The 13,189-nt window shown below is 38.5% G+C and overlaps 2 protein-coding genes across 5 annotated transcripts in view; both read left to right on the forward strand.

The window, feature by feature from the left end:
• Positions 1-8,192, forward strand: ubac1 (UBA domain containing 1). Its single transcript, XM_017412330.3, has 10 exons — positions 1-462; positions 1,982-2,102; positions 2,217-2,290; positions 2,377-2,484; positions 2,573-2,675; positions 3,503-3,611; positions 3,818-4,094; positions 4,264-4,350; positions 4,902-5,040; positions 5,979-8,192. Exons 1-10 carry the CDS (start codon positions 325-327, stop codon positions 6,092-6,094), a joined length of 1,272 nt encoding a protein of 423 aa, XP_017267819.1. The 5' UTR covers positions 1-324; the 3' UTR covers positions 6,095-8,192.
• The window catches only part of camsap1b (calmodulin regulated spectrin-associated protein 1b), a 25,318-nt gene continuing 18,693 nt past the window's right edge, over positions 6,565-13,189 (forward strand). For 3 of the 4 annotated variants that reach the window (XM_017412325.3, XM_025005052.2, XM_025005051.2), the window contains exons 1-2: positions 9,551-9,954; positions 11,105-11,271. In XM_017412325.3, coding sequence (XP_017267814.1) covers positions 11,106-11,271 — 166 coding nt within the window. In that variant the 5' untranslated portion in view covers positions 9,551-9,954; position 11,105. Of the gene's footprint in view, positions 6,703-9,550; positions 9,955-11,104; positions 11,272-13,189 lie in introns of those variants that run through there. The other variant, XM_017412326.3, reaches the window with a different exon arrangement.

Genomic DNA, 13,189 nt, shown 5'->3' on the forward strand with positions numbered 1-13,189 from the left:
AGGTCAAACACTACAGTGAAGAGAGGATATTCGCTGGCTGTCCTGTGTGCTAAACGGCAAAAACCAAACAAGCTGGAGAGCAGAGAACGCGTTACTCGGTTGCCACCGCATCGACAGCCGGCCCAGGAACCCGAAAATGGCCCTCAGCTAATCGGTGCCCTTTTTTTGTCCCCCCAACCCCCTCTCTCCTTCTGTTGTCGGATTTACAAACCACGGTTACCTGAGTGCTAACGTTAGCACGCTAGCTCGCCCAGCGGAGCACATAGCAACCGCTGCTCGCTAACGTCACAGAACTGGTACTTTTCGACGCCGCCGACTGCAGCTATGTTCGTGCAGGAGGAGAAAATATTTGCCGGGAAAGTGTTAAAAATACACGTCTGCACCATGGACGGCACGGAGTGGTTGGAGGAGGTCACGGAAGACACCACTGTTGAGAAACTGAAGGAGAGGTGCTTGAAACATGTAGGTTTTTTGGGGGGAGGAGGATGGGTTGTTTGTGACTTTCACGTCAGCGTATTTATTTATTTTTTATGTCCTGTTCTGTCCTGTGCCTGAGAGGTGTTTGCTGCCTGCCATGTCCTCCGTTTAAACTGCCAGTGTCAGTATCGCTGGCTTCGTATTTATAGTAACTGGGTAGACTTTGCTATTTATAATTTAGCAGGTTGGCTGCCCCTCTCCAGCTACAGCAAGCCAACAGTCTGACTCTGGCTCTTTCCTGTCCGCTTGTCAGAGAGGCATACTGCGTCTTAGTCTTTCTATTATTACACACCTCACCTCCCCTCTCCTTCTATGGCCTTCAGGGGGAAACCCAAGTTGCTCCTCCAGGACTGCAGGGGAGATTTTGTGGGTTTGTAGCTTTGTCTTAAGAAAGTAGTTGAACAAAGTCACTGCCTGTCATTATTGGCATATCAGTTTCCCAAACACCATCACAGTATGCTTTAGATAAAATCTGAATTTTTTTTCTTAATCTAGTTGCTTGTTCCCTCTCCTCACAAATATTCAGACATTCTAATTTAACCTCTAACTGATTCAAGTTACCAGACCCAGCAGGTAGAGGAGTGGACAGATCAGTCTTATCAAAAACGCCGGTGAGCTTGTCAGCGTAGGAAGACGCGGACATGTAAGGAAAACGATAGCGGCGGATCATCACAGCATCTTTTCTGTGATGAAGGAAAACCTCACGACCACGTAAGAGAAGAAAACCCTCCACATAGAAGTCTTATCGCTGCCAGCATCTTATCGCTGCCAGCATTCAGTAGCAGATGCGGTTTTGGTGAAAGTTAGTTTGCACAAATTAAAGTAGGATGACAGAATAACAGAAACGGAGCGTGAAATGGGCTTGGAACAAATTAGAATCACATGGACACCATCGGTTCTACATAGGGAGGAAATTAACGGCATTGACATGCGTGACATCCTGATAAAAGTGTCAGAAACAACCCAGTTGATACTGAAGTGTGTAAACATGCAGTATCTGCTCAGATTCAGCCAAATGTTGAAAATTTGACTTCAACAGAATAAAAAAGTTACTTGATTGATCCCCTGAGGGAAAATGTCTCATCACAGCAACAGACAATAAACATAATTGTGTAAAAAGTCGGAAGACAAAATAGTAAATACAGATAAATTTAAAGGTCTGTATGTATATAAAGCAAAAAGTATTTTTAAATTTAAGAACTAAATTATAAAACAAAGTAGAAAAATACAATTCAGAAAATATTTACCTCAAACCTGACTTTAAACATGTGATCACACAAATCTGATTATTAAGAATCTTCACCTGCAAATGTGCAAGTTTTGCATTAAAGTAAACTAAATTTCTTTATTACATTTTTGTTAGTCTCAAAAAAAATACTGAGTTCTAATCGTTTTTTAAATGTTAATTTAAAGTATAATGAAAATAGTTGCGGCACTACTTTTTATTCTTTGTGTTTGAGCTGCTTTATTCACTTTATGAATTAATTTTTTAAATTTTTTGCAGTGTGTACATGGAAATCTAGAAGACCCCAAAACCCTTACTCACCATAAACTTATACATGCTGCTACAGAAAGAGTCCTCACCGACACTAAAACTGTTGCTGATGAAAATCTAAAAGATAAAGGTGTGTATTAAACTACTTACCATGCTTTAGATTTAAAGGAAAGTTTCACAGCAGTATCTTATTGTCATTATTATAAAACGGCATATTTCGGTCCTGCTTTCTGTGTTTTTGTAGACGTTTTGCTGCTCATAAAGAAAAGGCCGCCGCCGACCCCTCCAAAGATGGCAGACGTTAGTTCAGATGAAAAGGTAAGCTCGATGTGATGAAATGAAAACAAAAACGTGGAAAAAAATGAATGAATGCAAACTTTGCTTTCTCTTTATTGTCGTAACAGAAGAAACAAGATAACAAAGCTCCAGACAAAGATGCTATCCTGAAAGCCACCGGCAGCCTGTCCACACGGCACACGGACCGCACCGTTACGCAGCACAACATCAGAGACGTGAGGATGCAGAGACCAGATCTGCTGGCGTACAGACACAAACAGAGTCTGATAAGTTTGTGTCTTTATGTTTGTGGTTTTTTTACAGTTTCAGACAGAGCTGAGGAAAATCCTGGTCTCTCTTATCGAAGTTGCTCAGAAGCTCCTCGCCTTGAACCCTGATGCCGTTGAACTCTTCAAAAAGGCCAATGGTAACACGGACAATCCTATAAAACCAGCAGAACAGTTATATTTAGTTATTTTCTGACATTTAAAGCTCAAACTCAGTTACGCTGCAGGTTTGTACACTTGAACTGTAAGTGTAATTCGAGACATTCAGTAATTAAAAAAACAACGTAATCAGATACAAAAGGCCAGGATCCTGCAGGTGTCAGCAGAGTTTTAAACAATCATACCCACACCGACTGTAAATTACTGTGTACTTGATATGATGGTTTTCTTCCTGAAGAAGCCTCAGACTTTTAATTTACACTGAAACTAAGTTTTAGGGGAGCATCTTTCTAGTTTCTTCTGTATTAACATGGGCCATAAAACTGTGGACCATAAAACAAAATACAAACAATGAAAATAAAATATAACTAGAAGCACTCAGAGGCTCAAACCTCCAACTAGATCACAGGGTCATTAAACTGCAGGAGCCTGATCATATATAAATATAAATATTTTAAGCAATGTTATTGGTTATAAAATTGACCTAAATATCAAACCTTTGTGGAAAAATTGTATTTGAAAAAAATAAAATAGTGAGAAAGTTTTTGATGTAATTGAAATGGAAGGTTGTCTGTTTGGTCAGCAGCCAGTTCTGCTCTGATGCAGCAGATTTAATCGATCAGACATGAGACAAATCAATGATGGGGTGCTTATTATTTAAGTTACGTTACAGTATATGATAAAGTCATTTTAGTTTTTGAGCCACATTGAGATGTGTTCCTTCTGTAAAATGGTCCTGATTGTATGTGTGCGTTTTTAGTTCTTCCAAGTCTCAGTTAAAACCTTTTTTTTTTTTGTTGTTTTAAAGCAATGTTGGATGAAGACGAGGAGGATCGGGTGGATGAAACGGCCCTCCAGCAGCTAACTGAGATGGGCTTTCCTGAAAGCAGAGCCGTCAAAGCTCTTAGACTCAACCAGTAAGTCTGTTTTTATTTATGTCCTCATGGTTTTTTTCTGTTTGTTGTTAGTCAGAATTATCCTAAATCACAGGCTAACTTTATAGCAGACTTTCACTAAACCAGTATCCAATGAGTTATTCCTGCTCTTGTTTCATTTCCTGTTACTTATTAGTGGAACTGCTGCATGCATTTCTAATTTTTCCCCTTATCTGATTTACTTGTAGTATGTCAGTAACACAAGCAATGGAGTGGCTGATTGAACACGTAGACGACCCCTCTGTAGACACACCACTACCAGGACAGGACTCTTCTGGGGCAGCAGGAGCTGCGGCGGCTACCAAACCCGGGCCTTCGGCCTCGGCTTCAGCTTCAGCCTCCGCTTCCAACGTTTCCCACAACGTCTCCAGGCAGTCGAGCGCAGAGGAGAGCAGCAGGCAGGACGAACTCACCGAAATCTTTAAGAGAATCCGCAGGAAACGGGAGTTCAGACCTGATTCAAGGGTAGGCGGTTTTACCGTGTGTTCAGATCTTTATAAGTAATCTTAAAGCCCAAACATTTAGCTGTTCTACAACAATTCTTTTTCACTCATTGTTCACAACTGCTTCGTCCACCATGTTTGAAACAGCAACGGGTCTTGAGACGCTCACTGTGCTCTTTTGGTTTCTGCAGGCTGTCATTGCATTGATGGAGATGGGCTTTGATGAAAAGGAAGTGATTGATGCTCTGAGAGTCAATAACAACCAACAGGATGCTGCGGTAGGTGCACCAGAACGCAGCAGGGTCATCATCATACAACACAGGACCTGTGTTCACAAATAAAATCTCAGAAAGAAAGTTAGAAGAAACAGGATCTTATTAAGAGTTTTATTTTTTGACAAGTAAACAAGTAGACCGCAGAGAAATTTCTTCATTTTATAAATGTTGGACTTTTTTTTATTGCTTAAAAAGGAAAAAAAAATTTTTTTAAACCTAGCTGCAGAGTTCAGAGGATCTGTTCACTACTTAGGGTGAAAGGAATGTTCACAACTCTAACTTTAATTAAATATAAATATCTAAATAATGAATTAAAATTTAAACGCAAATCTAACGAGTAAGTCATAAGATTTTTATTGAACTTGTTGGCGTTCTTAGTGTAAAGCCTTGGTCTGACTAAATAAAACACTAAATGAAGTGGATTAAAAAGAAAAGAAATCTCTTTTTCCACTTCCTGTTAATTGCTGTAGAATCTGTAGACATTTTGCACCAAACCGAGCAACGCTCACTAATCAATGGAGTTAATCTGAACCTTTTGCTTCTCCGTTCTGCAGTGCGAGTGGCTGCTGGGGGACCGGAAACCATCTCCAGAAGATCTGGATAAAGGCATCGACACCAACAGCCCCCTGTTTCAAGCCATCCTAGAAAACCCCGTGGTCCAGCTGGGTTTAACCAATCCCAAGACTTTGCTTGGTATAATCTTATCTCCTATCCTTAAAAAAAACAGGACAGTTGTTGGTAATTTTAAATATGAGTGATGAATACTTAACCTCAGATTAAACAGACTGCTCCAAATCTGTGGACTCTCGCTCAGCCAGCACCTCCATCAGCATAAGCTGCTTCTTAGTCACTGAGCTGAGTTTTACAGAACATCTTGGGTGCTGCTAAATGATAAGAATGATTAATGATCCACTTTTCTTATTTTCTAATGAGCTTTATGAAGCACTTTTTGATGCAGCTGGGAGGTTTGGTGCCTGAGGAGGTGGGGATGATAAAACCGACCTGTGGCCAAAGAGCGGTGAACGATCGCTTTATTACCAGCCGCCGCCACTCTACTGTCTGAGTAAATGTGTTTAAAGGGAAATTTACATAATTGTCTTTTAGCTTTGGTGACTCATCTAATTGTTCATGTTGGCTTTTTACAGAAAAACCTTGTTTTACATTTAATAAGAAAACAGCTAAAATGGAGACGGATGCAAATTGAAATATTCTTATGTAACCTTTTTATATATTGAAGAATCTCCATACATTTAGTCCCTTGTAGGCATTACATTCAAATAATTTAAGGAAATGTAGTCTGTAGAAAAGGTTGCTTTCTAATCTGTATGAATATGTTGTACAGGAAGTAGTACAGTAGCTTTTAAATCTGTTGAGGAAACAGTCGAAACAGAAAAAAAAAACCCACGATATTGTATCTTGACTAGCACTTTAACAGGAGCATCGTTTCAGAACGGGTCATCTCTGAATATTTTATAAATGATGGAAACATCCTAACAGCTCTGTCATTCCCAGACCTGTGGTGGGCGGCTGTCTGCCTCCTCTGTTTGTGGCCGAGAGCAACGTTGGATAAACCTCTCATGAGTGTGTCTTGTTTTCTTTTTGTTTGTTTGTTTTTGTTTTTGTGTGTGCAGCGTTTGAAGACATGCTGGAGAATCCACTTAACAGCACCCAGTGGATGAACGACCCTGAAACCGGCCCCGTTATGCTCCAGATATCCAGAATCTTCCAGACTCTCAATCGCACATAAAAGCCTTCTGGTGACCCCTGTGTGATTGTTGCAGTGTGTGTGTGCGGGCGTGTGTGTGTTCAATCATACTGGAAATTTAAGTATGAATGTGACGAGAGTGTGAAGCTGTTTTTCTCTCTTTTGCCTTGTAAAGACAAAACCAGAGGAGTCAAAGTATGAATTAAGTTGTTACACTATTTATAACTATACAGTAAAAACACTTATATAAAACAAATATTATTATTACAGTAATAATGTAAATTGAGATTTAATATGTTGTTTTTACATTTTAATAGTAACAATTTATAGGTATGACGGACATGATTTATTTTGCATCATTTCTCCACGTGCAGAAATGACGTCAAACATCAGTTTAATGTTTACACTTCTGAGAAAACTGTTTTTGTATGATTTACAATATTTAAATATCAATTACAGTTCTGTCTGTCTCTTTAAATTGTTACAGTTCATCAATAGTGAATGTGTGGCAGACTTTTGTCACTGTCGTGTTGGGTTTCTTCTTCTCTTGTCAAATTTCAGGTTATTATCTGAGTTGAGTTCTGGTGGGGCTCTTTGAAAACGGGCTTTCAGATACGATACCTCCCTCCGTTCACACCTGTGAGGTCACCGTAAGTCACCTGCCTCTCACGTTAGGGACAATAACATTTGTCTTCTTCAAACGTATTTGACTTTTTTGCCTTTTTTAGAGGAACAACTATACTCTAAACTGTATGTTTGTCCTGATTTTACTGTAGGCCTGTGTGTTTCTTGTCAGTGTTGACTCGAATGTCAGAATATCATGTTGTGCTCATTTAGCACTTGTTCACCTGTTTGAAAACTGCTCACTGCAGCACAGAGGGAGGAAAAAGAAGGGTTTAGTTTGAAGTGGGATCTTAAACGGAGCTGATCTTGAACAAAAGGGGTTTGCCTTTTTAATCGTTAATTTAAATAATAATGATGTATGTTCAGCTGGTGCAGCTGAGGTACAAACATCTTTACACAGACATTTAAGCTGAGATGGAACCTGTGTAAATGATCAAGTTTCCTGTTTTCTTTTGAAAGCAATGAACATTTTATGCTGTCAACCAAATCAAAATGTTCCTACATACATGCCTTGTCACTAGTTATACCCAAGGGAGAAAAGAAAACAATTTCTGTGCAATAATAATGACTTATAAAGACATCTATGTGATCTGAGTATTAGGGTATTTGATCTGAAGGGTTAGTGTGTTCGACAATATTAGCCTTTGCATTGAATACTAAAAGCCTGCTCTAAGTTGGAGGTGTTTGGCTCTACTAGTTGTAATAAGACTTTAGAAATCAGTATGGAGCGTGGTGTTTTTGTTTGTTTGTTGTTTTTGCCAAGCTTTTGAGTGTTTTTATTCTGTATTTAAAATGTACTGATGTGACTTTCTGCTCAGGGAGGCTTAGATTGTTGTCATGGCAAACCCCTGCTCAACCCCATCTGGCTTTAACAAATCTAGATAGAACCTTGTTAATTGAATAAAAACGACTCAAAACATGGTTTCATACATGCAATATTTGAAAATATTGATGTTTTTTTTTTTTGGAGAGAAGTGTTTGTTTGAACTATGTTTTATTACATTATTTATATTAAAGCCAAACTAGTAACTTGATCTTATTTATAATATTTTTAGCGAACCTCAAATCTAATCTTCAAATGTGAAAAAAAAAAAAGAAAAGAAAAATGCTTCAGATGTTGTTTTTACAAACTATTATAAACTTGAGCTTCATCTAAAGTTGGTGGCTTAGTGTGATTTCGAGTGGTGCAACATGTTTGATCCCAGATGGATTTTTACACACGGCTCTGAAACGGACCTTCATCGCGCTGTGCATAGACATCTGTTTTTAGAAATATTTACCCGGAACCAAAACGATCAAAGTGAACTTAATTGCCTTTGGATATTAAATGGAAAGATGTTGGAGTCATCTGTTATTTTCACTCCACTATCAATGTGACACGGTCCCCCAAAAAAACAACCTATGCAATTCACTCAATGTCTGTTCTTTTATTTTATTTTCTTCAAACAACCTAATGGCTATTGGCATCTAAATCACCTTCACATTAAAGTTCTTTTATGTGGCTGTATTCACTGGATTCTGTTTGGACTCAGTTCATTTGGGAAGCAGCAAAGATAATGAAGGTTTTCTAAAAAAAAGTTATCTTTTGCTTCTTTGCTCTATATAATACTTGGCTGCAAATATCTTTGTGAATCTCTCATTTTTTGTATTTTGCTTGGAAGAAGTGAAAATCGCTTTGGTTTTTGCTTAAAAATAAGGAAAAAAGATAATATAATATATCCGGAAGTGGAAACCAAATCAGTGCAAGTAATGAAAAAACAATGAAAAGTCAGAACTTCAGTCAGTTTAAGACATGTTTCTCACGGAGCAATATCTTCAGAGCTCATTTTTCAACCATCTGCTGCAGCCGGAGCTTCTCAGCAGTTCTTCCTCATGTTTGTCTAGATTTCCAAGTTGTGTCATTAGGAGAAACTGTAACATGATTTATCCACTGCATCTGCCTCCTTTTCTTAAACGAGTGGCTGGGCCAGTAAGAGTGGGAGCAAAGGTAAAAGTTGCTCCAAGTTTTGAAACTCTGAGGAAGCCTGTTTGAAATAGCCTGAGCTGCCTGTAGACTTCATGAGCTACCTTCTGAAATGGATTTAGCTCAGGGCTATAAACTGTTCTGAACTAAGCGTAGAGTACTGAATTTGAGGATCTGCTCAAATGTGCTAAATTTTCCAGACTGACACAGACACAGTTATGTAGAAATTACATCAACAACTTTATGGAAGCAGCTTCTGAAAAAGATGTATTATTGAAATAAAAGGGAAAAGTGAATCCACGAGTAACTAAAAAGTATATTTGAGCAAATTAGTATAGATTAATATACTCTTTAAACTAGTTCTAATGAAAGTCTTGATCACTTTAGAACTATCAGTGTGTTATTGTCAATTCTTTCTTGGATATGATTAACAACCAGACAACTAAACGCTTAAAGAGAAGTATTTTTTTTGTTTTGTTATGTATTTTCAGAAAACATCCAAATGCTTTTCTCAGGACATTACAGCACTAGATGTCAGCATTGGGCAATGTTACAATGACCATAGAGTGATGGTACAAACACTAATTATAAAGTAGTATTTGTAATTTTCATGTATAATACATATTTTGAAACAAACTACTCTTGTTTAGGTGAGTTTTAATAAAGATTCGACAGTCTTGCTCCCTTTGGTGAGCTCTCTGAACATGAAAACACATTTAGGAAAAGGATAAAAATATTTTTTTTTTCCAGAATCAGTTCTACATAATATATATATATATATAGATCTATATCTAGATCTATATTATTAAAACGTTTTAACCTTTAAACATGAGGCTGAATTACAATAATATTCAGTCATTTGCTATTAACAGTTTGGAAGGTAATCACGCATGCGCAGTGGTCGCATTCAGGAAAGCTGGGATGAAAATTACGTTTCTACTGACAGAGCGCGAGCGCCGCAGTTTAGTCTGAGGCGTGCGTGTCTTTTATCTAATATGAACCATTTAATACAGAGGTAGATTTTTAAACATAAGAGACCGTCCACGTCGTGCTTTTTTATTTTTTATCGGAGAGACCCCTTCGCCTTTTTTTTGTCTGCCGTGAATCGGGCTCTGTTGCTGGGAGGAGACCACACACGGACGCGCCTTCCCTTGCTAGCATTATTAGCTCGGCTACGATGCGTCTCTGCTGTTGTATTTCCCACACGGCGGACCCCTTCGAGGCCACGCAGGTCCTCGATTAGCTGTTTACACCGGCGGGACGAAAGGGAGGGAGGGGGGGGACTCGGAGGAATAACGCAGCACCTTTTTCCGAGGTAACGTCTTCCCAGCTAACCAACGTTATCCGCGGGTCCAGTGAATGGGGCTGGACGGCACAGCAAGCTAACGGTTAGCTAGCGTCAGTTAGCTGTTATTCATTTGCGTTGTTGTTCCACTTTAAGGGAACCGTTCCCATCAGCTAACGTTTGTAGCCTCGTTTCTAAAGCTTTTGAAACGCAAGCACGGCTAATTCGCAGCGTAGCAGCATTTATGACCAATTTTTCAGGAATAGGTTGTTACTGGGAGGCCATTAGGAGAAGCATACTGGAGGCGATAGCGCTGAAATATCGCTACAGGTTATAAAACAATAAATTAAGCCTGCTATTGATTTTTCTGTAAAAAACAACTAAAACAATAGCCTTTGGCATTGTAGTATAGCAGCTTACATAAGCAGGCACAGACGACTACTTTTCCTCTGTCGCCATCTGTTAATTACTGTTTGTAGAAATGCACCTCAGGCAGGGATCTATTAAGTTAATTGCAAATTTCAGTAACACTAGGCCACCAATCAGATTAAATGAATGAGCTGAAATTGAAAATTCAAACGGAGGTGTTTTATTTTAAATATTGGGAATCCTTCATAAAACAAGTCTGCCAACCTAAATTTAAAAAATAATGTCTAAAGTAAACACTGAAGTTTAAAAGGAAGGGGAAATCTAATTGTTTGGAGGTGGTTTTACTGCACCCTTAAAGGTGTATTTTTATTTTTTTGGTGTGTTTTTTTGGTGTGATTATTTGGCTTTACAAACTATTGCAAGGACTTGCTACTTTTCTGTTTTTATTTTGATATTGATGAACAGACCATCATCAAATCTTTTTACTGTTTTTGTAGAGTAGTGCAGTTTATGCACAGTATTAATTTTTAATGTAAATATTATGAGCATACTTAACTCTTTGTTTAGATGCTGTAAAGACAGCTCTTTATAATCATACATTTGATATCAATATTGTATCTTAGCCACTAAATATAAACACTAAATCTGGAATTAAATGTTATATATGATTTATTTTCTTCGTATAATTCTACAAACACCAGATTCAGGGAACCTGCGCCCCTTATGGATGGCTCATATTCTGTCATTTTGTAATGTTTTTACTCAGCGACATGTCTAATGTAGATCTTTAACAGTATGCTGTGTTTTTAAGGATGGATGCTGACACGTGTGCTGGTGGTGACAGTACCAGGAAAAAAGCAGAACTGGCGGGGGCTGCGGAAGGCACGATGGACGTCGTACCTTTGGAAATGTACGACTCCGCCAGAGCAAAAATAGCTGCCAACCTGCGGTGGCTGTTTGCTAAAGCCTATGGTATTGGTAAGTTGTTTATTTTGCATTCATCTTGCACTAAGTCTAATTATTCTTATTTTTATTTTTTGCGGTTGTAGTTTCATAAATACAGACAGCTGTGATGCTTTGTTTCAGCATTACAGACTTGGCCCGTTGCGTATTTCTGACCACACTTTAACACAGTCCGGCATTGTTCTTGAGAATTTGCAGCACATTTACCTCGTCATCCCAATAAGTCTATTATTGTTGGAGCTAACAGTCTTAACTCGCTCACAGTCAGCAGAATGTGTGGTGCTTTAGCAGCAAAACATTGACTGGAAAAGCCCAAGAGAAAGAAATATATGAGTGTGTGTGTGTGCACTTTAACTTTCATCTCCCCATGACATTTGGCAACTGCAACCTCCCTCACTGACTCACCAGATCCTTGAATTCTTGTAAGGTGACCAGTGAGATTGAACCCAAATCAGGCCGAGTGACAAGCACTGAGGATTAGGCTATATTTGTTAGACCGTGCTCAGTGCGTGGAAAATACTCTCCCGGTTAGATTGTAGTTAAAGTGCCATTTCGCCACATTTTCCCGACTTGTCCATAGCTGAATAGATCTCAAGGATAAAATGTAAAAAACCTCATAAGAATCTGTTTTGTCAAAGGTTTACACACAGTACTACAGCCCTTGTGTAGAATAACTATAGACTGGCTGCAACCATCGTTACATTTCTGCTTTCATATGTTTATTTTTTTTCTGTGAAATGATGCCTGGAATTTTGAAAAACTTCCTTTCTTAGACCAAGATTTTGACAGTTTCGGTGTCAGAGTATCCAATCACCGATGACATGTAGATGACGGCTGGACCGCAACAAAATAGTTCTGATTTCCCCTCCTCTGTTTAAAGTTGGGTTTTTTTCTGTCGTCCTGTCTAAAATAAGAACTTTTTTGTATTTGTCATGTCCTGGATGACTGAGAATCTATACCAGCGTTTTGTGGCGGTTACAATGGGCGCCGTGTGGATTTGTTTTTAGGCTCATTTTGAAAACGTTTGCTCATTTTGTTGTGAAACTTAAGTTTATAATGAAAAATGTCTTCCCTTTAACCCACCCTTAATGTTAGACAAAATATTAAAATCATGTTCCTATTATGGAAACGGACTAACCCAATTGTTTCATGTTGTTGAACAATTAATGTGGGAAACTCTTGGCTGATATTTGTTTGTGACAATTAATAGTCTTTTATGTGTGCTGATCTATTTATTTATTTAGGCATTGGGGTCTTTTTAAAATGATAAAGGCTAATTTTTTGTTGAAACACTAAATGTGTCCTTCACACAAGCTGAAAATGTGTGACAGTTTGTCAGCTAATTAGCCTTCGGTTGCTGGAAGTACTTTTGTTTTTCTTTCTAAAGAATTGCAAGTTAACATGTATTACATGACGTCTTCTTGTCTCAGTGATGAATCTTTGTTTGCTATCTGATGCACAAGTCCCAGAATTTAATGCTTTGCATATCTGTTACAACAGCATAGTCTCTACTTACAGAGCCTTGTGCATTTCTCTGTGCTCTTACATATCTGTGGTCATTACAGCGATTTCTTAATGTTACTGAAACATTTGCTTTAAACGACAGTAAGACTAGTTTTTATGGTGAACTAGGTTACGAGTAGAAGGTTATCTGCTTTTGTTTTCGCCCAGAATTGTGTTCTAAATCCATCTTTGCCTTAAGGTTCATTAAGGCTGTATTTCTTTTTCCAAACTCTGAGCTCTGAGGCTTATATGCATTTGCTTGGTCATGTTGTTTGTCAGAGGCCCTGGCTAATGATGCAGGAGGAGAGATGGATAATAGGAACTTCTTACCACAGAAAAAAAAGTTCAGATCAGTTTGGGTTTAGATACACAATTCCAAAGCCCAGAGGGAGGCAGCTCTCAGGTGCAGCTGCAATTATCTTCCTCCCAT

Source organism: Kryptolebias marmoratus, linkage group LG1, assembly GCF_001649575.2.
Source record: "Kryptolebias marmoratus isolate JLee-2015 linkage group LG1, ASM164957v2, whole genome shotgun sequence".
NCBI lineage: Eukaryota > Metazoa > Chordata > Actinopteri > Cyprinodontiformes > Rivulidae > Kryptolebias > Kryptolebias marmoratus.

Coding starts and splice junctions, on each gene's coding strand:
- ubac1 (XM_017412330.3), top strand. CDS start 325: ATGTTCGTGCAGGAGGAGAAAATATTTGCCGGGAAAGTGTTAAAAATA. Junction 2,291..2,376: donor ACGTTAGTTCAGATGAAAAG/GTAAGCTCGATG, acceptor TTGTCGTAACAG/AAGAAACAAGATAACAAAGC. Junction 5,041..5,978: donor CAATCCCAAGACTTTGCTTG/GTATAATCTTAT, acceptor TTGTGTGTGCAG/CGTTTGAAGACATGCTGGAG.